The sequence below is a fragment of the Engystomops pustulosus genome, chromosome 6 (genome assembly GCF_040894005.1).
Source record: "Engystomops pustulosus chromosome 6, aEngPut4.maternal, whole genome shotgun sequence".
NCBI lineage: Eukaryota > Metazoa > Chordata > Amphibia > Anura > Leptodactylidae > Engystomops > Engystomops pustulosus.
The window spans coordinates 68595075-68619208 of NC_092416.1; the positions used below are offsets into that span (position 1 = coordinate 68595075).

Genomic DNA, 24134 nt, shown 5'->3' on the forward strand with positions numbered 1-24134 from the left:
CACATGCATGATTTTACTATGCGTTTGGCTGCTGGGTCAGAATACCACGTGTGAATGCACCCAAAATGGAATTATCAAAATGCCTGGCTACAACTGTAGCTTACGATTGGCAGTGAGAAATAGATGTTCAATAGAGGGGGTTTCCCCACACTGAATTGTTACACTGACACACTGAATTGTCACTGACAGCAAGCAGAGATATTGAAACTGAGGGGGGGGGGGAGGAGTATACAGGGTTTTGATCAATACCCTGCACCTAAAAGTTAATTAAAATAGTTACAAATTTAGTCATGGCGAAATGTGAAAGGGTGTGATGTCACCAAAGCAGCTTCTGCAAAAACAGAGCCCAGTGGGGTCACTATGCCCAGGAATACTGGACTGGACAGCTCTGGACAGCTAGTAACTAACTGTATCTGTAAGTCTGTAACAAGATGATTAGCGCACAGATTTACACGGATCATGGAAAAATTATTTTTATACCTGCAAAAGAAATAGGTTTAACATCAAATATGAATTTAGTCATGTTGCACGTGGCTGGGCATATTTACATAAGGAGCAGATTGGGAATAAATCTGCTGTTATCAGTCGCTGTTATAGAGCCCTCAAAAAGCTAATAAATGATTGTAAAAGGGAGTTTTAAAGCTGAAAAAAAATGGGGAAAATTCAGAAAAACAGGAAATAAAAATGACAGATCCATCGAGGAACAAATACATGAAAAAGCTAGTCACACCGGTTGCATTAGGGCAGTGATGGCGAACCTATGGCACGGGTGCCAGAGGTGGCACTCAGAGCACTCTCTATGGGCACCCGAGCTATCACCCTAGCACAGAGTTTGTCAGACAGGACTCTTGCAGTCCCAGACAGCCCAGGACCCTAGAAAGCAGCTACAATGATAATCCAAACTTCTTATTATTTCTACTGTATTGGTGTCCTCAGGTCCTATAAACTTTAAATCTCTGACAGAGGAGGGAGTTATAAGTTACTGCTTAAATTGTCGCATTGGCACTTTGTGAAAAATAGGGGGTTTTGGTTGTAGTTTGGGTACTCGCTGCCTAAAAGGTTTGCCATCACTGCATTAGGGGGTCCATTTATGATACATATACTGCATTTAGCCGCATAGCCTATACTAGACTGCTCTCCGCAGACAAGTTAGGAACCCACTTTTAAGGCATCCAAGTATCTACACAATAAAAACCTCATACTATATTTACACTTTAATGTGCACAACCCGGCCCGCTTCCACCTATTATATCTGCTTTTCTCATAGCACGCAATGTTCTGGATGCGTGGTGGCACAGCTCCCAGACCTCTAAAGAAAACAGTATTTTTTTTTTTTTCGGGAACTCCTGAGTCACATTCAGCCTGGGTGATCCAACACGGATACACGGTCAGTACCTTTCGCGTACTCTTCCACATGTACTTCATATAGGCATAGGTGACTTGTGGGTGAGCGGTTGGTAAAGGCTGGTCACTTTCCAGAGCTGGGTCCACTCCAAGTAACATCACTAATGTCTTGTGAGACAGAGCCTGCAAGTTTATGAGACAAGAAATGGTTAGAGATTATGTAATGGCAGCCATTGGCTAGTACGCCTTTCTTCTACTGAATGAGCATCATAGTGACTGTGGAAATTATGGAGTCAGTTGGCTACAAGGATGCAACCTACCTACTAAATAATCACAAATCACTCTCACTAATGAAAGAAAAATGCTGACGTTTTTGCAATTCGGATGGGGAACTGGGGTATTACAAGGAATTTTTGTAAACCATTTAATACTAATAACAAATCCACAAGAAATTCCAATCTGCACCTTGAGTTATATATTTGATAACCTATACTCCTCATCAGCTGCTGCCCTGACAGAAAGCAGGTTCAGGCTGGTACTCTAGAGGGAAAGGCTAGGATGACGAGTGATTATTTTACAGACAAGTCGTGTTATGTGGACATGGTTCCCTGCTGCGCTGAATGACAGATGTAAGGCAGACAAATAAACGGAAGTAAAAGCCATTGGGACTTGCTCTCACCAGGCGGCCACTTTTGCTGCAGAGACTTGCATACTTCAGCCAAGTTCTCATGTCTTCATGAGGACTGACCACAAGAGACTGAACCATCAAAATCTTCTGCCAGTCCTCAACGATGCGCTGACAGCCCTGTGAGAGGAGAAGATACATACTACCATCACATACTTTTTAATCAATGTGACATAACTAACAAGCATAATACCGTCACGCAGTGTAACAGTAGCTGTGCCGTGTCCCGAAGGTATGCAGACAAGTCAGTATAATTGGTAATAACTTATTATATAAAGATGGAAATGACGTTTGTACTGTAAAGCTCAGAGGATGAGCCTGCCAGGTTATTAGAAATCGATCACAGGAATAATGCACCTTCCAGAAGCCGGTACTGGCTGGCAATGGCTATTTCTTTGGCTGTACACTGCTCTACATTTACCAGATGTCAGTATTTGCAGGACTCTTGGCTGATGATGCCGGCTCTGGTCGGTAACCCCCGCCCCTAGCACAAGTTGTCTGCACAGAGAGTATGTCTGCATGTGTCATGGGTGTGACTGCATGCCAGTGTGTGCCTCGATCTGGCTGCAGGAGGTGAGAAATACCTGCTCCCCCCTCCACACCTAATAAAGATCTGTCCCGACACTACGGGGCATATTAGAAATGCGTATGGGAACAATGTCCCAAGAATGTTCTGAAGGGCGAGAGACTTGTAAACAGCGATATTAATAGAAGTCTCTTTTCCTTTTCACACCCTGTACCTCCCGTGTAAAGTACAAAAAGCAGAAAAAGAAAAATAATTGTCTAAATGAACAAATTTTAGTCCGGCATTGCGACCCTATAAAGACTCACCTGCAGCCGATCCCACCAGGTCTGACGAATAATTTCTCGACGTTCAGGTACCAATTTATATTGGATGACTTCTTCCAGCTCCGACAGCATCTGACATGTGACCATAGCCTGCAAAGTAGAAACAATTACAGATATAGACCTTATAAATGTAAAGAGAGGGAGTATAACATTTTAGGTAAAGGCTGTCTCCATTTGGTTAACCCATTCATATTCTGTTGGTACATGCAGGAGGCAGCCAGAAAATAAAGGAATGGAGCTATACAGGCAGTCCCCGGGTTACGTACAAGATAGGGTCCGGAGGTTTGTTCTTAAGTTGAATTTGTATGTAAGTTGAAACTGTATATTTTATAATTGTAGATCCAGACCAAAAAAATTTTGGCCCAGTGACAATTGGAGTTTAAACATTTTTTGCTGTAATGGGACCAAGGATTATCAATAAAGCTTCATTACAGACACGTTACAGCTGATTATTGCAATCTGGGACTATAGTAAAGCATCCAGAGAGCTTCACCAGAGGTCAGAGGGGTCTGTCTGTAACTGTGGGTTGTCTGTAAGTCGGGTGTCCTTAAGTAGGGGACTACCTGTACATTCACAGTTCCTGCTGCCAAAATGTTCAAATTTTGCTACTGTGGAGGCAATATAGCAAATAACAGGCAAACTTACCCCATAGGCACGGCTATAGCTTTCTCCAGCCATTGCAGTCAGCTCTGCATCAAGCATGTCTCTGGCTTTATCAATACACTAGAAGACATAGATTAGGTCAATCATGTTCCCGAAAAGCAGAAGCTTATGACCATTATGTTAGTGACAACCCACCTGCTGGGCAAGAGAGAAGAGATCCTGGTGAAGAGCCAGAACAGCCCGATAAAAGGCTCCGTCGTGGGTATCTCTGGGGATCAAGCAAGTGTACTCCTCCATACTGTCCCAATGCTCTGAAAGGAGAATACAGTGTGTAACTACTCCACCCATTAGAGCTAATAGGGGTCAGGTCACTGGAGAAGCAATAGTCCATAGGTGGACCACACTCCATGGGCCAATCAACTACTAAAGATGAGTAAAAGGTTTAATTACTGCCATCTTATTGGATACACAGTATGAGGCTCGGTGATCACCACAACTGATTAAGCGGCAGATGATGATGAATCTGTGTCATTTAAGCACGAGTTTTGCACATTACAAGAACAGTGTGTACAATCCAATACAAATTTACTATAAACAGACATCTGACATCTTATTATCCTATACCTAAAAACCTCTGGGCCAATCGTGAGAAGGTGGTAATGTATTTAGGAAACACTTAGCAATTAGTAGCTCATTGTATAACCATTCCCAGAGTGATGCACCACCAATGGCACGCAAGGCATTTTCATTTGTTTCCCATTTGGTGCTTAATTACTATGTCACCCAATCAATGAGCAAGGCAGATGATGGATGGGAATGGTACAGCACTCAGCAGCTGAATGGGGGCAGAGCAGCACATGACTCAGTTCTGAGGGAAACTGGATTGGAGGTAGATACAGTGATAAATGTAATTTTATGTATTTAGTGGAAGTCGTTTGATCCACTAGAATAAATAAACTCCAATTCAGATGGCGAAGACGTCACTAGAGGTGATAGAAAACGGATGTCAAGAAAAGTCATTAGGAGGCAGTGAATGTTACTTGCATTGGGATCAGATGTCTAATTTGTGCCACTGCAATGAATCAATAGCTCAGCTGCTCCCATGTGATGAGTGCAGACATGACAGCATTCCCTCTTTACATTAACCAGACGTCTTACCTAACCCCCATGCTGCCGCTGCTGCCATTCTAGCCATCTTGGCACGGGCATCTTCGCTGACATTAGTCCAGTTCTCACAGCACTGCTGATGAAGTTGTCCCCTGGAAAAATAAGAAGCAACAGGGTTCAGAGAACAAAATGCTGAGAGCTCCTGAATAAAACATGTCGCGTTCTGACTTTTCTGGATTCAAATCACTAAGCATGCGCTGCTATGATCCAGAAATCTGTATTTTTAAGTTCATCATATCACAGCAGAAAAGCAAAATAATAAAGTCAAGTTTAAAAAGTTAATTTATGTGGCTTTTATGGTATTTATAAGGTTTATGATTTACGTGTTTGACACAGTGGAATTTCTGCTTCGAGTTTGACTCCTCCTTTGAAGCTCAATCCATTGGATAATATGTTAAAGTCAACCTAGCAGGGGACCCTAAACCAACTACACCACACAAAAACCCTTTATTACTCACCTTTTCCTTGTTCCCCTCACACCTGTGAACACTTAGTGAAGCTGGCGAAATACAACCTGGCTTAAGAGTGCATGCACATTGAAGCCAGGGCATTATCAAGAAGAGGCACTAGTGCAAATTCTTCTGATGTGAGTCTGATGTGTCTCACATCTAAAAGTTAGTTATTTTTTTGTTATCCAGGTACAGTAATGTATAGAGCTAGTCACCCAAAAATTGTATAACAACTTTTTCCTCAGGTATTGGCTAGTAGAATGGACTAGGGTAGTGGTCCCAAGACGGGACAGACAGGTTATTGCGGTTATGTGCACTGTTCCGGCTAGCGAGCCATACAAAAGATTGGCTTTTTCTAATAAGGATTTCACCTCGGCTTCCAGAGCCTGTTTTGCTGCTCTTCCGGGCACTGATGTTATCCTGAAACGCTGCGGGGGAGGGGATAGAAAAGGTAACTTTAGACCATCTTGTATGATCCCCATGATCCAGTCACTCCCCTGTAATCTTCCTCCACTTCTCCTTGAACAGGGAGAGTCTTCCCCCCCACTGGACCCCAGGCGTCATTGCTGACCGGGGCGATTACTGGAATCCTGAGGTCGGGAGAACATGAAGCCCCTAGATTTTCTAGAGGATTGCCATCCCTCCTTTTTGTCTGCGGATCTCTGGGGAGATCTAAACCGCCTTGAGGGGCGAAAAAACTTCCTTTCCTGAGGTCTTGTACTAGGAAAACCCCTTTTCCTGTCTGCTGCCTTCTCCAAGATGTTATCTAGAGCAGATCCAAATAAGAACTCCCCCTCACAAGGGATACTACATAAATGGCTCTTTGATGGAAGGTCACCTGCCCAATTTTTCAGCCACAAGGCCCTTCTGGCTGAATTGGATAAAGCCGCTGATCTTGCTGACAACCGTAGGGCGTCCACCGAGGCATCTGCTAAGAAGGCTGAGGCCTTCTGCGCAGTGGTAACCTCTGAAATAAGATGTGACCTAGAAGCATGTGGCAGCGATATTAGGTTTAAATGCGCCCGCTGCAGCCTCCCAGGAGCGCCTTAGAAAGCTATCTGCCTTCTTATCCATGGGATCCTTAAGCACACCTGAATCCTCCACTGGAAGAGCGCTCTTCCTAGAGACTTTTGAAACGGCAACATCTACCTTCGGTGCCTTGTCCCAGATCTCCGTCTCATTTTCTGGAAAAGGATATTTCCTCTTCATTGCCCTAGGGACAAAAACTTTTTTGTCTGCCTTCCGCCATTCTGCCTGGATAAGGGAGGAAATATTCTCATGGATAGGTAAAAACTTTCTTCCTTTCTCTTAGACCCTGGAACATGACGTCCGTTACTGAGCGTTCCTCCTTTTCTTCCTCCAATTCCATGGTCGCTCTTACTAATTTAATAAGATGATCAATATCTTCAATAGGGAACAGGGGTCTGCCTGACCTGTCCTCCTCCTCTGACTCTGATGACTGTTCCGGACTAGGGCCAGTATCTTCAAAATGCCTGGAAGTGCCTGGGGAATTCTCTGACCTGAGGGATCTCTTCATTTCCTGCACAGAACTACGCACCTCCTGCTGGATTAGCATGCGCATGGACTCAAACAAGGCTGACTGATCCTGTGCTAACAGGCGCTGAACACATTGGTCACAATTAGGTTTTAAGTATGAGTCAGGCAGATTATCTCCACAGATTCTACATGCACGATTCTTAGACTTTACAGTGGCTTTCCCCCTATGCGATTCTTCCCTCGAAAACAAGAAATCACATAAGACATCATCAGAACCAGTTTAAAGGCATGGTAAGGCCACATTCACCAATCAGCGGACCATCCCTCTACCAAAATTTACGGTAGCGGTGTCCACCGATTCTCTACCACCTTCATTAGAACTCATCTCATCTGGTGGAGAGGGTACAACAACTGGAGTGGCTCCTGTGGCTGGCTGTGAGTGTTAGGAGTCCTGTGTGTTGTTCTGTGTGGGATCTCCTTTTCAAATCTCCCCGCTCGTGACCTCACTCCCACGTGGAACGCTGAACGGCGCGCCACTTCCGGTCCCCGCTGGAAGTGGAGTCGGCGCAATTTTCTTGAAGACCGCTGCGGGGAGGAGTCGAAACCTGCGCTCAGCCGCCTCCACTCCTGCGCACGCCCCCAACTCCGGGATCGGAGACGCGCCGGAGTCCGTCTGCCACTCACAGTCTGCGCTGCACTTTGCAGCCTTCACCATACACGCCCCGCCGAGCTTCCACCCTCCGGTAAGCCTCGGCGGGGGATTTTGTGCAGCCACCTGGGGGGTACCTGGGACTCCCATTCCCCCCGATTCCTAAGCCTCACCGAGACTCACTGGATCCCCCGTCAGGGACAGGAAACCACTGAAGGAGATGGGGCGTACCGCACATTTTAAGGTCTGGATTTCCTGTCCCTGGAGGCGGATCCCTCTCTCTGGTTGGGTGCTGTTGTGGTGAGAGGGGGAAATCTGTCTATGGTCTGTGATGGACAGGCAGGTGCACGAGCTGCTATTATCACACGGCTCTGATTACGCTCTGTGATAATAAGGGCTTGTGCTCCTACATGGCCATCAAATGACCATGGACGGATTTCTATCCACTGGAAGGAAATATAGAAGCTTTCTATAGGAGGACAGCAAGCAGAGATCTAGAAAACTATGAGGAATTGTTACAGAAAGTATATTGGAAAATTGGATAACTTTTCCCCATACAAGCCATCAATTATTTGCTGAACTTGGACAACCCCTTTAAGGATAGAAATGGCAAAAACTAAGAAACGACATTTGTGTATGTATATTAGACACACATACTCCCACAGACTCCCAGAAAGGGCAAAGCATTAGAAATATCTTCACGTTATCCATCCCATCAGTAACACCTGCTCTGGATTTAAAGTAGGAACAACAACAGACCTCTAAGTAATTTTCCTGTCACAGGGTCCTTTATACCATAAGAGCTGCCATGTTAATCCTCCAGATCCAGAAAGGGGAATAAAGAAGAAAAAATAAAGTATAAAAAATTCTCTCCAACATTCTTTATCCCCCCCCCCCCCCCCGGGTGGTGATGTTGTTTTTGGATGTCCTCTCTCATTTAATTGACTTCCCTGTGTCACCATGGTGATTCTATTAACAATGAATTTGCGTTAGATCCTGTGTCAACATTCCAGATGACAAGTATTTTCCAATACCCCATCACACTTACATTTCCTCTCCCTCGTCACGGTGAGAATGCCCCGGACTTGTTTAGGCTGGAGGAGAGGTAAAGTCATCTGTCTTGATGGAGGCATGCTGGCTCCTGTTATGTATGTTTCTCTATGCTATACCAATATTATATAAGATTACTATTATGGCAATAGGGAGCACAGTACAAGCCACATTCTGCTTATTGTCATCTTGAGGTTTCCAGCAAGGCCGACAGGAGAACATATTTTGAGAAATTTGGTTACTATATTCAGAAAAGATCGGAATTTCCCAAAATGTACCTTACTTAAAATAGTACAATTGTTCCTAAATGAGTGGAAAGGATCAGTTCATTTTCACTGAAAATGGTAAAAGAAATATTCATTTTGGTTCTGTTCACACTAGAGGAACACGTTTTATGCAGTAACAATACAACTGCAGTGTGTGAACGCAGCCTTAATAGACCATTTGTGACTTGCATGGCCACTGACAAGACTCTGTGAAGGTCACATGTCAAAGAATATTTGACTTCTGTGCCACCATGATGGGGAAAAAAAAATAAAATAAAATAAAAACATGATTTGATTATTGGAAAGACACCAAGTGTCTAAATCTCTGCTACAGTTTTAGACTTTTTGTAAACATGGGAGCGACACTTCCCTGTAGCCAACATTCAAAGGTCATATAGTGAGATCAATTGCGTCCCCTAGCATAGCCTTCACTAAGCACTGTTAAAGATGGGCCTAATTTAAATGGGGCCCACTCTAATGCATCAAGCTCCCCTTATTATCTACATATTTCCTTCACGACAGTGGAAAAAATCCCTTCAGTCTGCAAAACCCTTAAAGTCAACCTGAAGCGGCTGCTCTTCTCTTGCCGATATTGTTTATCTGCGATGGATCACTACATACTTTTCCACTTGTGTTCCACATGTTGTATGCATGGAAACTTTGAGAAGGCAAAGAAGAGATGAGTGGGGTCAGTGATGGGAAATAGAGGACATAAAAATGAGATGCATATTTATACGCCAGTGGTTTCCTGATCAGAGAATTCACCGGGCGTCACTGTCTGGGTCTCCGGCAGAGAAGCTTATAGAAGACGACAGTTATGTAACCCGTCTCCACTCGACAATGAGTTATGCACTTGTCTTTCTCCTCTCCTGTGGTCCTCAGATGACTTGTAAACACTTGGTGCAGAACATATGGTAAACATTTCCTGCCCAGTATTAGACCCGAAACCGGGCAACAGACTACGACTCCAGGTGGACTTAGCAATAACAAGCAAGTGAGGCTGGAGCAGCCCTTCCTATGGAGAATCCTGAGAAAGTCTCATTAAGGGGACAGGATAGTAAGATATAGGAGGATAGTGTATAGGGAAATTTATAAATCAGAAAGATGATGGACCAGACAATGCTGTTCCGTCTACACACTTATCTCGGCTAGAAAATAGACACAAACTTAGTAGTTGACCATCCCCAAAGGGAAAAAAGACCTGGTGATGCAAAAAAACAAAACAAAACTGAACTTGTCCAAATTTGGGAAGTAACTGCGACTAGATCCAGGATAAAATAGCAACATCAATGGAAGAAAAGGATTGAAGTTATATAAGGCAGCTGTGGATCCCTGGATTGCACCCTGACACAATTTTGTTTTCCAATTTGTGATGCTTTAGTCTTGTCGGTAAGTCTGACCCTGGATATAACTATTGGAGTAGGAGGCATATCAATGCATCACTAGTCATAGCAAGGAGGCATCTAGGAAAATTCAGCCCAGTGGGTCCTGTCGTGGCAGTCATATTAAATATTTGGATTATTTATATGGATACAGAACTATTTTGTACAAATCCACTGGTCGGATTTAGGTTTTGGTTTATAACATCTATAAAATCTACAAAAGCTACGCTCATGCCACCTCTTCACCGCCAAGGAAGGAGTTTGGTTCCATCTATGGTCTGGTGAAGTACAAATCACATGCACAATATTCCCATCAGTCTCATTACACATTGGAAACACTAAATGTCAGTGGTTGCATAAATTATAGCGGACACAAAAAATGTGGCAACATCTTGAAAAGGCGCAACCAACCTGCTAAAAATATGCTCCCCAAACGCTCCCCACAGCCAGCAGGTCCTATTATTTTTTGAGCACACATTTAAATATTCCACAAATTTACATTGGTGAGATTTTCCTACCTCGGCGCTGTGTTCTGCCAGTCCGGGCTTGGACGTTCCTATTGGGCCTACAAGTTGGCTGTCCAACACGGGAATCCTGACACACAGGAAACTTTGCGCTTACGAAGCCAGGGTGGGACTGACCATCAAAATGGATTCCAGGAAAGTAACCAATTATAGTCTTACATAAACTGTAAAAATTCTGAGTTGTCTGTAAACTCTACATTACATAGTCGCTCTTAATTCATATTTCCAATAAAACTGGGTAAATAATATTACCACTCCAGAAAAACATATTTGCTGTGACGACTGCAGTTTGTACAATGCAACCTTTAGCTCATGAACACAAGCCTGGTCCACAACATGGGATCGTAGACATCACAGAGAAGGATTGCCCAAGTCCCAGAATGGAGGTCTGCTCTGGAAGGGTGGTCGTTTTAGCAGACTCCAGCCATCCAACTAGCATATGGAATCCATGATAGTCCCAGAATACTACTCTATCCCGGGGCTGTGGTAACTGTGGATGGTGGCCACATACATGCAGATCCCCTCTACTATGTGACGATGCCTAAATTCATATCCATATTTTTAAAAGATGATTTATTCAATTCTTTCCTTTTTCCCTTAGATTTATCAGACATTTGGCAAAGTGTCTCATATATTTTACAATGTAAAGAACACTAAGTTATAATATGTTAGAATTCAACACATTGAATGCTATTTTACCCCGAGTGTGAACTGATCCTTATCACCATTTTCTTGCCTGCAGTTATTTTTCCGGTGAGTAAAGTCAAAGGTTACATGTTAAACACTGAATAAACCCAGATGTGGGCAGCAGCAGCATAACTCCTCTGTCACAATGAAAAGCAAATGTTTGTGCCTCATGTTCCTCTCATTCACTTCATATAAGGTCCTATGGGACTAAAAGCAAACCCTAAAATTAGTTAGAGAATAGGGACACAGAGTCCCCATATGTCCAAATTTACTGTGTTTGTATGCACAGTGCAGTATTCAGGTGAACTGTATGGCCACACACAGACAAGGGCTTATCCTGCACTATAAGTCACCCATATTTACTCTTGTCAGACCCTAACAAAGAACCTAAACCAAGATTGATGAGAAGGGAAGGAGCTATAGTGTCCACATTGCGATCCTTCTAGATACTGTGTAGGTCAGAGTGTATTGCACAGGAGCAGACCAGCAGTGTGGCATGGAGTAAGGATTATTCATGCATATAGGGTTATAGTGTTAAAACAGTTTGCTTTACAGGTAAAAAGCATTCACGCTTTTTAGTGATAAGTTATTGCTCTCTATAACTTATCACATTATACCAAGTCTATACAGAGGGCATGGAGCCTGGTTGCAGGATAAAAATATATAGTAAAGAAAATCGGTGTAGATTGTGACAGATGACACATAGGTGGTACTCGCGATAGGCCATATAAATCCCAAAGAGCTTGCTCAGCAATTTACCTCAGAATCTTGGCAGTAATTTTACGCACTCACTAATGTGGATATGAGGTAGGCAGTGTTTTTTTAACACAAATTACATTGGAAAATGACTCATCTTCTGTAGAAGTTTCCGTACAATAACGGATTAGCAGTAACTATGACAGATGGATGAGTACATGTATCTTGCACGTAGATGTCCATACAATGCTCTTTCCCTTACACATGTCATTGTACAGAGAATGACCTCCTGTAATAACTTATGCTACACATACAGAACATTCCGTACTGTTCACTTCCACAACAGCAGTGTAAAGAGTCCAGGCTTGAATTCTGGTTGCCTGGATCGTGCATTACCTACAAGGATGGATAAGCTGCTTCATAGATATACTATTTACTAGATATGGCAAAGATTATGTAGCCATGCAAACTTTGGAAAATAAATGTAACCTATTATTTCTATGGTCTCGGAGATCATTCTCTTCTCAGCCTTTCTCACAAATTTTAAATTGGAGCTGGAAACTGTCTGCTAGGAAGTTATGTGTAAGTGTGGAATTGCATGCATGTTTGTTAAATTTTAAAACAATAAAAAGAAAGTGATAAAATAAAAAAATTAAAAACTTCCTCCTCCGCCATATGTGTTGTATGGAAAGTGGTCACCCACAGCAGGCAATTCAATGTAACATACACGGTACGAGCGTAACCAGTCCCGAGTTGTTTCATCTCTTGTAATGTCCAAATTCTGTGTAAGGCTACACGCACACAAACAATGTTTTGTCTGTGTGCTGTCCATTTCTTTTTGCAGATGGCATGCTGATAATCATTTCAATGGACGGTGGATACAACACAGATAACACCCAGGTGCGCCTCGGCTATCTGTGGCAGAGAACAAATGTAGCAGCAGTGCAGACGCCTTATTTGCCTCCATTTTCATGATTACTGGGGGTCCAAGAAGACCCCAAACAATCAGCTAGTTATCCCCTGTCCTGCGAATAGGTGATCACTTTATAACTTTGTATTATCCCTGTAAGGTATCAATATGACACAACTACAACTATAATTTTTTTTAATTTTCTGAGCGGAGGGAGGGATTGTTCGGCTTTTAAAACATATTAAGACATTTCACTGAAATCTATTTTAAGCAGCAGCTAAATTTCTATGTGCAGAGATTTACTGCTCAGAAGAAAATGTCTCATATAGTAAGCGCTTTTATGCCCCCTTCCCACATACTTAGAATTTCTTAGGTCGAGTGCATCATTTGCAATTTATTTATATCATTTAAAAATCAGTAGCTGAAGGTAAAGCAACTATCAGGGGCCTCGGGGTCAAAAATGTATTGTTCTTTATGTGAAGGAGCTTTAGAGATCCAGAAGCCACAGATGAACAGGAGCAGCAATTAACATGTGACAAAGTAAGGTTGCGAGACAGGTTACGTGTTCTTCATACACGTGATATGCAGAAATGGATTGCTATAGGTGATTTGCTATAAAGACTAGATTTTACACATATTTCACATGTAAAATAATCCTGTGACAGAAAAAAAAAAATTTACTTTAAGGATTGCTATTAGATTTTGTTACAATCTCTCAGATTCATTTTAGGGAAGCAAGAGTTTTAGTGTGTCCTTCCTAAAAGACTATGTACTTTTTTTTTTTTTTACAGATTACAAAGGATAGTCCTGTCCTTCATCAAGGACCCAAAAATTAATGGCGATGATGTATCATTTTATTTTTATGTCTGTGTGTGGTGTTGTTTTGGCAAAAATATGACCAATGATCATGGATTAAGCCAAAGTCACTTTGACATAGGGTTGTCTTAAGACAAATGTATACAAATGGTTTGGACTGGTATTTCAGGAAAGGCTGAATTTATGTTTTAGTGCAAAATTATTCCAGTCCCCCATAGAGTACATGATGCTACTTGATGTTCTTTTGCAATTTTTAATGCGACTGTTGCACTAAACATTAAAGGAACACTCCAGTCACAACTGATTCATTAAATTACTTGTGCAGGGCCTGAAGGGAGGAGCAGGACTCTTGTCTCTACTGAAGTTGTAGGAATACAATAAAAATGAGTCATGCTCCTCCCTTAAGACGCTGCACCATGTGTTATTCAATGAATAAACTTTGACTAGAGTGTTCCTTTTAAAAAGTTAAAGGCCAATTAAATGAATCTTACGGGAGGAGGAGCTCCCAATACAGTCATAAAAAATATAAGGTGGTTAATAGACAAGAGGGTACCAAATACAAGATATTTAAATTGTCCATGGCATAACAGAAAAGTCAAAATGAAAGATGTGCTGTGACTGGTTACTATGGGAGTTTTTCTTTTTGACAGGTTTATAAAACCCTCTATATGAATTCCACATCTTGAACATGTGGGATATATTGGTACTTACACGAGTGATATACAGCAATCAGATTTTTTTATTACTGCCTATTATTGCTCGTATGCACTTACCTCAGCAACAAGACAGAACAGAGCATATACAGTGCATACCTATTACATAAGATCTAGTACAAGCCCTGCGGTATTCAAATGGTTTAATGAGAATGCTTCCAAATGCCACCTAGTGGTCATACTGTGCACCACAGACAAATCTTGAGCCAGCATTGAGAAGAATATTGTTTTGCTTGACATGTTCAGAGGCAGGAGGTGCACAGACATATAACATGAGCAAATCAAGACATCATCATTCTATTAGGTGGTTTCAAGATTTCCCCAACATCAATTGAAATGCCAAGAGTGATGCAGACTGGGTTGAGCAGTTGGCAGTCTAGAACCACCCCATCCATTTGAGGCTCATTAGGTTATTATTTGAGACCTCAGCCCACATCAATCCAGACATGCTTGATATTCCGTGAAGATAAAATAAGTTAATAGCTCTGACAGGACATTTTGTTTAATAGATGGGGACATCTTGTCAGGGGCCTTAGTCACCCACATGTCCATGTCAGACAATGGAGTTTGAAGCCTCTGCAGATATGTTAGGTCTATTTTTTTGACATTGCAGAGGTGTCAGCTTACCATTCCCCAAGAGCTTCCAAACAGCGCATACGCCCCAAAATCAGCTCTGAGTCGTCCTTGTTCACCTCAAGCTTTTTGTCATAGGCAACCAAAGCATCCTCCCATTCATGAAGCTTCTCATACCAGGTAGCCTGGATCTCCTAAAAAGGACAAGACAAAAAGTTTTATAATGATGCCACGTGACAACAGCAGCCAACCAGTATGGATTTAAAAAAAAAAAAAAAAAGTGCCCATCATGATCATGGGTCCGAATCAAACACAATCAGGGTTATTTATCGTACACTGGCTCATTATAGCAGCCCCACCACTGCTCCGGCCTCTTGTATTTGGTGGGGGAATGCGGGACCTGGCATGAAGGTGGCAGAAAGGGGGAAATAATCGCAAGTGCTAGCATTTACGATTATTTCAGGGCTTCTGATAAATACCCCCAATGTCCTTAATAGTGGTAGGAATCTCTTATTGTTCATTTTTAGAACAGGCCTTTCAATGTATAAACGTACAAGACATTACGGTCATGTAAATAAGCCCTTAAGGGCATTCCACTTCAGGTTTAGAATCTATAAATTGTTAAAAAAAAATAAAATAAATAACAATAATAATAATAATAATAATAATAATAATAATAATAATAATAATATTATTATTATTATTATTATTAATGTAACAAAACACTGTGTTATAAAACGGACAATACTTTGCATACATCCAGGGGTCTAAAGAACCATGAATGTTCCCCTGCAGTGCACTTTAACAGGGTAAGCTTTTAGCATAGTGTATGATGCCAATTAATAATCCCAAACACACTATGTGTATTCAAATGGGGTTTTGCAAATGGCTACAGAACTACTACTGACGATGATTTATCTAAGGGAAAAGGGCATTTTCCCAAAGATCCTACAGAAATGGATGAGGGAAATCTCTGCAGGACGGATCCATGTAACAGAGGCTCATTGTAAGCCCTCAGAGGATACGGCAATGCCTCCATCTGCTAGATGTTTGCAATGAAAACAAATTACTTGTGGTTTAAGGTTTGTGGGATTCTTGAGAGGATGTTCCTAGAAAGCTGTGATCCAACTGTGGCTTTTATCTGACCCTTTTTTCCCAGGACACTATGGGGCGAGGTCACTGCTCCTTGCCCCGGGTCCTTGAAGAGTGAACTTGCACCTCTGATGACCAGCAGAGAAAGCTTGTGTCCCCTCTTAATTTTGGCTTTGAGAATGATTTGTGCAGCTCACAGGCAGTGCTGCACAAGGTGCCCCGCACAATGACGTTATTCTCCCAGAGCGGAGAGACAGTGATGTAACTAGGAGAGATCTAACTTACAGCAACTGCAGGAAATAATTACAGCCGCTTCGAGAACAGTCGCCCTCTGTGTAGAGGCCACAGACAGGGGCTCGTTTCTCAAAACCCCACTGGCTGACCACACATACAAGGCGTGTGTATATTGTATATATATTCATAAATACACACATACATACATGTATAAACGTTGCTGGACACATGGTGCATAAAGAACAATTTCCTTTATTAGTTTAAGTTCTGGGGGTGTACCCAAGTCTAACACACACACACGCACATATATAATCCCCTGCTGCATTTTCAAGGGTTATAGATACAGCATCCATAGAAGTTGCCAAGATTATTCAGAAGTGCAGAGTTATAAATCCACCTCCCAGGCTTCACCAGTATTCTTTCTGTTCATGAAGCAGGTGGCTCTGGATGGCCAAAGCTGCAATACGCAGACCCAAAACAGAGCACTCAAATGTGAGTCTAATGATTATCACATAAAGCTTCATTACCTACCAGAGCTTATATGACTTCCTACTTTTGTGTCAGTCTTTACTGTTGTTCTAGAATTTTTTTTTACATGAACTAAGAGTTTGACTCGGACAAGGGGGACAACCACTATTGAAGGTTATAATAGTTGTCACTTGGACTGGGATATAGGTCTCCGTAGATATGCAGTTATACTTTTTCCTTTTTTTAATAAATCAAGACAAGTTTTACTCACAGAAGGAGGTGATGATTTCTCACACAAAAAAGACAAGAATTTCTATGCTGTCGCCCCTGGGTGGATTAAGGTAGTAATGATTTACATGCATAGATGGAGTCTTCAAGAAGGACGCTTGCACACTGGGTGTATGTTATTCCTACAGATTCTTAAAGGAGTTGGCCACTTTATTTCATGTGTTTTTGTAATGTGTGGGAGGGAGAATAGTAGGTAATTTACCAATATACTCCTATTAAAAGATGTGAACTGCTTTCTTGATATTTGAAGTGAAGCCTCGTGTCTTTTACCTCATCAGCCAGACAGGGCAATTGCTTATGGACAAATAAGATCACATGACCCTCAATCTGCAGCCATTTTATGGTAAGGTATATCTGGCTGATAAGGTAAAAGTCCTGAGGCTTCACTGTATATATTAATAAAGGAACACAATGTATACTGGTAAATTACCCAATATCTGCCCTCTACACTTACATACACATTTTTAAAAAAAAATTAGGTAAAGGGGGACAACCCCTTTAAGTCTAACCATACGACTACCTTGAACTTGGAATGCACTTACCATTTCTCCATAATGCTTCATAGCAAACTCCAAGACCCCAGATGCTGCCTCCGGCTGCTGGAGCTTATTGTTAATGCTGAGGGAGACAGAAAAGAAGAATACGAGATGGTGACCTGGATACGGCAGATAACAGAATACAGTAACGAGGACATACTGCCCTGCGGTCCACTTGTTGGGAGCCGGCCAGGCGCTTATGTAATCACTCATTACACAGAACAATCCCAACTATGACACAGATTATTATTTGATGAATGCACGAGAATGGGGGAAAACATGCCTCATACCTATGTGACTGAAAGCAGCAAGAAATATACAAGAAATATATAATTCTTATATTCGGTTTTGAGACAAAACAACATTTAGTGCCTGCTATCTCACCTGTGAAGAGTTATCAGTGCATACACTTTTTTTTTTTAAAGGGACTGTCTAGACTGTTTTATTCAACAATTTTGTGCATCCCACCTTAGAGTACATGTGCCTACTGATTGGAACAGGCATTATGTAATACTTGATTTCTGTGCTGGCACTATAGTCCTATTGAACATCAGCTTATAGTCAAGGAATCAAAGTAGAGAACCCCTTGAACTAGGCTCTATCCCTTCTCCTTCCCACAGATAAATGTGGGGGGCATTTATCAGTGCTTCTTTGCCAGTTTCTGGGTGTGGAAAGGCACGACTGCCAGTGGAGTGGACTGGCATAGGATGTCTCAGCCCCATTCCTTTCTAAAATACTGCAAACATTTGTTCACTGGTATTTATTCAGGTCTGACCTGCCTTAGTTTTGTTCGGCTGCATAGAAGGAGTCATAAATCGGGGGTCTCGGATGCTGGTAGTTGTAGACCCCGTTTGATACAAGTGGCCTCTCTAAGGTTAAAGTCCCTGAGGAACAGCTATGCAGAGATTTGATTTGTTTTTCCATTCTAAAGATGAACTCAAACATTTTTCCCTGAAATATTAAGGCTCCAATTTAATTTCCCTTCCTGGAGACAAGATGTGTTTGATTAAAAGAGGCAAATATAATTTCAGGAGCATGAAAGTTTCCGGCACCAACGAGGTTTCTGTGGTTTACGGAATCTAAACTTAAGAAGCATTGCACGAAACAATGAACTATAGGCGCATAGTATTGAAGTCCGGAGTAGGAATAGGAATGATAATGCAGGAAGGCAGCTGGACAGTACATTTTAGGTAGGTAACCAAATATGCCTATAATATACGAATAGCCGAACAGCTTTTCTAGAGTACTTATTTGCGGTCACTCAGCTTTCCAAGAAACAGAAATCAGCCTTTCATTAGCTGTAGCGGTTTTTGGTGGGGTGGAGGGTAACCATGCCAAGTACAGCGATACACAGCATTTTCCTATAGAATGATATAACTAGGCAGACTTGGAACATGGGAAAAGTTGGATACAGGATAGTTCGTTTGGGAAACTATTTATTACCATGACAGCCAAGTTGTCTCATTATGTTCTGATCTCTCTCTAGTTCTTATATAATTAGGCAGATTTTCCATCTAGGGAGATTCAGGTGACACACAGGTGAAGGCTTCCATGCCATCTACTCAGCATCCTTAATAAATATAAATGCGTATGTCTTCTCTTTATTTCTTGAAGGAAGTTTCCCTGGAAAGCACCACTACTCCTATTAGGAGCTGTACGGATCTCCGGGACTTACGGAGCCTCTTCCAGCTATTTTACTGTGGTTCAGGAGCTTGACACTTGAGTGAAGGAGCTCAGGGTTATATTTATTTACAGTGTAAGAGGAGAGATTTCCTGCTCTGGAGAGGCAGCCTGACAGCCAGTCTCACATCTGCTGGCCAGACGTGTGCCCTGCACAGTGTGCGAGCTCCCGGCCTGCTTCTTGTCGGCTCAGCCATACTGTACTATGGGACCACAATAGGAGGCTTGTGTGATAACAGCTGATGTCAGGGGGCTAAGACCTCAACATGAAAGTGAGAAATCTACAAGGAGTGAGCGGTGGCGGCCTCGTTTAATCTCATCCACATGGAAATGTTAACTAATCGGCGCGGCGAGCGTCCATGACAGTTTTATTAGGAGCTCCGATAGCTTCCTGTGAGAATTAGACAGCGTGTCTAGAGTGTGAGCACAATAAAGAGACTTTTTATAAAGGTTTACCATACAAATCAGTAAGGACATGCAGTGTATTCAGAGACACAGCATGCACAAAAAAAGTGTTTAATCCGTATAAGGGTTTTAAATAGAGTGCTTGGACCTGAAACTCTCCCCAGACTGCCGATTCTAACTCTACGCCTGACGTCAAACACAGCGGTATTTATTTTACTGTTAAAAAATAGACTTTTATGACATGTCAAATGTCACTTAACTTGCATGGAAGGGGGAGTGGAGTGAAAGCCTGCAATTTCACTTTTATTTTGAAGTCATATCAGACTTTTCTGTAAGGTCCAATTCTCACCTGCGCCTAAGATTAATGGCACAAGTGGCGTTTTGAAAGTGTTTTTGGCCCGTTTTTAAGCTGTCCGTCAAGAACCACATGCGTTTTTGACCAGTTCCAATTAAGATAATTGGTCAAACCTGTCAAAAACGGATGCCTTTCCTAAAACATACATGCGTTTTATTAAAGCATGCGGTTTTTGACGGACTGCTTAAAAACGGGCCAAAAACGTGTTCAAAACGCCACCCTAAGGCTCCATTCTAATCTTTTTCACAAATGAAGTTAGTGACAGAATCCCATAGAGCCTATTAACCGACTGACACTCTTTTAGCGAAAATTGTTTCCACCCCATCCGCATAATTAAACTTTATATTACACTTACTGGCATCAGAGGGACGAGTTCTGCTTTAACATACCCCCCTATTACTACTACTATTCAGCACTTCATATCACCTGACCAGGGAGATGTCATCTAAGGTCCTTTGCCCAGTAACACTTGCTTTACCCAATAACATTAAAAGGGGTTGTCTACTTTCTGTAGACATGGTCATGTGGTGGACATGCAGGTGCACAAGACAATATTATTACAGAGTGTAATCAGAGCAGTGTCATAGTAACAGCTTGTGCACCTTTGTGACACCTCATGAACAGGGACACATTTCTATCCACAGAAAGTAAACAATAAAGCTTCCTATAGAATGACAGCAAGCGAGTTCTAGAAAATCGTGAGGAACTGATACAGAAAGCTTTTAGGAAAATTAGATAATATCAATTATTTGCTGAAAACGGACAATCACAGCATGCTGTGATTTCATGTGATCGGATACATACATGAAAAGAACCTTTGATGACATCACCCTTGTCATCTGACATGAAGTGTCCAATGATGTAACTGAGCTCTCTCTCATGCAAGGCACAGTGTACAATATTTGAAACAACTTTTTCTTAATAAGTAGACAGAGCTGTATCGCTGTATATAAAATTTTTATTTTGTGTGGGTCCCCTTTAATGGCTTCTGTCAGTGTCTGTTTCCATCAATTCAATTAGTGCTTCAGTTATTTATAATGAAAACTTATAGAGCTGCAGCTACTGTTTGTTATTCCATCTCAAACAGAAGCCTAATGCTAGTGGTACACATGGACAATATCAAAAGCCATAAATCAATAGACATTATAATGAATCCGTTAGACTTCAGTTATTATCGTTTTAGTGTGAGGGGAAAAAAAAGGTCTAAACGTAGGTGTGAACAGTGCCTTAGTATAAAGTAAATCCATAGAATAAGCAGTCATTTGTAAGTCGTGTGTACTTAAAGGGCGCAGGCCCTTATTCAGAAGAACGGGGGTCAGTTGTTCTGTGAGCTAAAGAGAGCAGGCAATTGCGCATGCGTCAGTAGCTCTACTCATCTCTATGATGCTGACGGAAATTGCAAAGAATGGCGCTTGCCCATCTCCGGCAGCGCCATAGAGATGAATGCTCCATTCATCTCTATGGCGCTGCCGGAGATGGGCAAGCGCCATTCTTTGCAAATTCCGTAAGCATCATAGAGATGAATAGAGCTACTGACGCATGCGCAACCAGCTGCTTTCTTCATCTCGGGCCCCAAGGGAAGATAACGGGACCTCCATTCTTGTGATCTGTGGGGTCCCTTCACTAAAACCCCTACCGATCATCATGTTTTCACTTAGCCTGTGGTTAAGGGCTAATTTGCATGTCACTGGAAAAACCCTTTAAGGTCCTGCTATGGAAGATTGGTCATAGAAAGTTAAAAATCACCTGAACCTCCATCTCCAGCGATTATATAGACAGGAATGGCTGGGTGACTTTAGAGAAGGTCTAGCAAAAATGAAGAAATCGTACACGAGGACGAAGTTGTCCTCACTCATGACATAGGCTCCTGGGATAAGAACAACTTGAAAATGTGATAACACCCCCCACCCCCCTCTTTGCAGAGAGAAACAGGGTCCATAGCCATCTTATGACTAGGCTGTATCATATTAACCTGCATCACAAAAGAACAGATGTTAGAAATACTTTACACAGAGATTAAAGGCACCATGTCCTGTTAGGCCATTACCAGGAGATAATAAATGTGACAGACCTTCTGCAGAACACGTGCAGACCTCCACTCCTGGAAACATATGAACAGTTTGGGTTTGTTACCATCCCTAGTAATAAAGTCAAGGTCTACAGAAATAACATCTAAAAAGGGAGGTTCTACAGAAATCATCTTTTCACATTCATACAATAGGACACACAAAAGTAAAGTGGATCCCAAACAGGACCACCAAACTCTAGCAGAGCATCTGTAACAGCTTGTGTCCATGAAAGGTTAAAAGGACAACCCCAATAAATAACTGCACACTAGACATAGTCATGAGCTTGATCTCAGGCAACTTGGCAGAAAATAATTCATTATCTCATGTGTAGACACAGGATGTGTACATGGTAGCTATGGAAATGACCCATAGGTGAAGGTATCTACATGACCTTGATACTGCAAAATCTCTTTAAAGTGAACTTTCACAACATTTCTGCTATGTCACAGCAGCATGTCAGAAGTTTGGAGCGGTAGGGTCCACCTGCTGAGACCACCACCTGTCAAAGAAACAAAAGGGTATAAGCATTCAGCTGTCAGAGGTTCTGCTCAGAGCTGGATTAACCAGAGTACTGATCCATCAAAGGCCTACAGCAGTGGTGGAGAACCTATGGCACGGGTGCCGGAGGTGGCACTCCGAGTCGTCTCTATGGGCACCCATACCGTCACCCGAGCAGAGTTCGCCAGACAGGACTCAAGGCCTTTAGAAGTCCCAAGCAGCCCACGACTCTGAAAGGAAGCTAAAATGATAATCCGAAATTTCTTCTTTCTACTGTATCGGTGTCCTCAGGTGCCTTAATAAGTTACTGCTTAAATAGTTATATTGGCACTTTGTGAAAAATACGTGGGTTTTGGTTGTAGTTTGGGCACTTGGTGTCTAAAAGGTTTGCCATCACTGGCCTACAGGTTGGTATGTTAGTTTGCTTACAGCATCATTAGATGAAAGTAGAAAGGAGAGATCTCAGCAGAAATTTTCTCTAACTACAAGTATCACTTATAATCCCAGATTTTCATAGAGAAGTTTCTTATGAATTAAACTCTCCAGAACGGGAGTTTTATTTTTAGAAATCAGAGGAATTTTCTTGCTCTATCGTTCTGTGTAGAGTGTACAGGTGAAGGCACAGGCACATTGCTGTCACATGGTACAGATCTGTAAAACGGCATCTATAGATTGCTACATTACAATATATATATGTTATTCTGAGGCACACACAGAATCTTTGAGATGATTTTGGCATGTTCCATAGGATGCCATATTACCTGAGCCTTTTACAAACTCAGAGTGGCGCAAGTTTCCATGGAAAGTCCATGTGCCATCATATCAAGTCTCACCGTTCTCTCATCTCAGAACAAACCATCCTTTGCCTAGTATAAAACCACAAGGTGCCAAGCGCTGGAACGGAAGCAAAATGCGGAAACTTTGTACCGCCGGTATAACTTAGCATCTCCGGCCTTTGTTGTTGCATTTTATGAAGTGATGATTCCTTCTCATTCGGAAGTGGCAGGAGGACGCACGGCTGGATATTTTGAGATGTTAAAACCAGTACAAACTGAGACTCTAGTCCATAAAAATGAACATAACAAAAAAAATAGCAATTCTAGGCACAGATGTGGAGCCATCCCATTACTTTTATTATGGTATCGCAATATAATTTAAATGTTGTAAAAAAAATTATGTAATACAAAGAGACAATGTGAGCTTCTGCTCAGATATGAGTCCCTGACAAAATAGTGGTTTATCTAAGAATATGTGCAGAACAGATCGACAAGACAATCTATTTTTCCTTTATGTACATATATGTAGGTATTTGGACAATACAACAGCTCATAATAAGATGCACCAGCTGTGTCCAGGCACAGGGCGCCCCAAACATTGTCCTTGACAATCCTAGGTAGTTATATACTGGAAGCATTTAGCCCTAATGACTTCCCCCTATCATTTCTGGAATAGGATTATTTTTCTAGCACAGGGGACCAGGCCAGATCTTTTTACATGGCGACTAATCAGTAAAAGATGTCTACATGTGACACTAATATACTCAGGGCGCCATTTATCAATGTATTTGTACGGTTTCCTCTTATATTTTACTCCAAAGAAAGTCTTCCCTGCTGCTCGCGAACACAAGAATTAACCTTAGCCATTTGCGA

At 42.0% G+C, this 24134-nt stretch overlaps 1 protein-coding gene across 10 annotated transcripts in view; it reads right to left on the reverse strand.

Annotated features, from left to right (window-relative positions):
• Positions 1-24134, reverse strand: part of MTOR (mechanistic target of rapamycin kinase) — an 82386-nt gene that overhangs the window by 27238 nt on the left and 31014 nt on the right. For 7 of the 10 annotated variants that reach the window (XM_072156415.1, XM_072156413.1, XM_072156411.1 and 4 more), the window contains exons 30-37: positions 17485-17560; positions 14915-15054; positions 4640-4740; positions 3677-3792; positions 3524-3601; positions 2861-2968; positions 2024-2149; positions 1395-1527 (exon numbers count right to left, since the gene is read on the reverse strand). In XM_072156415.1, the coding sequence (XP_072012516.1) occupies positions 1395-1527; positions 2024-2149; positions 2861-2968; positions 3524-3601; positions 3677-3792; positions 4640-4740; positions 14915-15054; positions 17485-17560 (878 nt within the window). The remainder of the gene's footprint in view (positions 1-1394; positions 1528-2023; positions 2150-2860; positions 2969-3523; positions 3602-3676; positions 3793-4639; positions 4741-14914; positions 15055-17484; positions 17561-24134) is intronic. The other 3 variants (XM_072156418.1, XM_072156417.1, XM_072156412.1) reach the window with 1 other exon arrangement.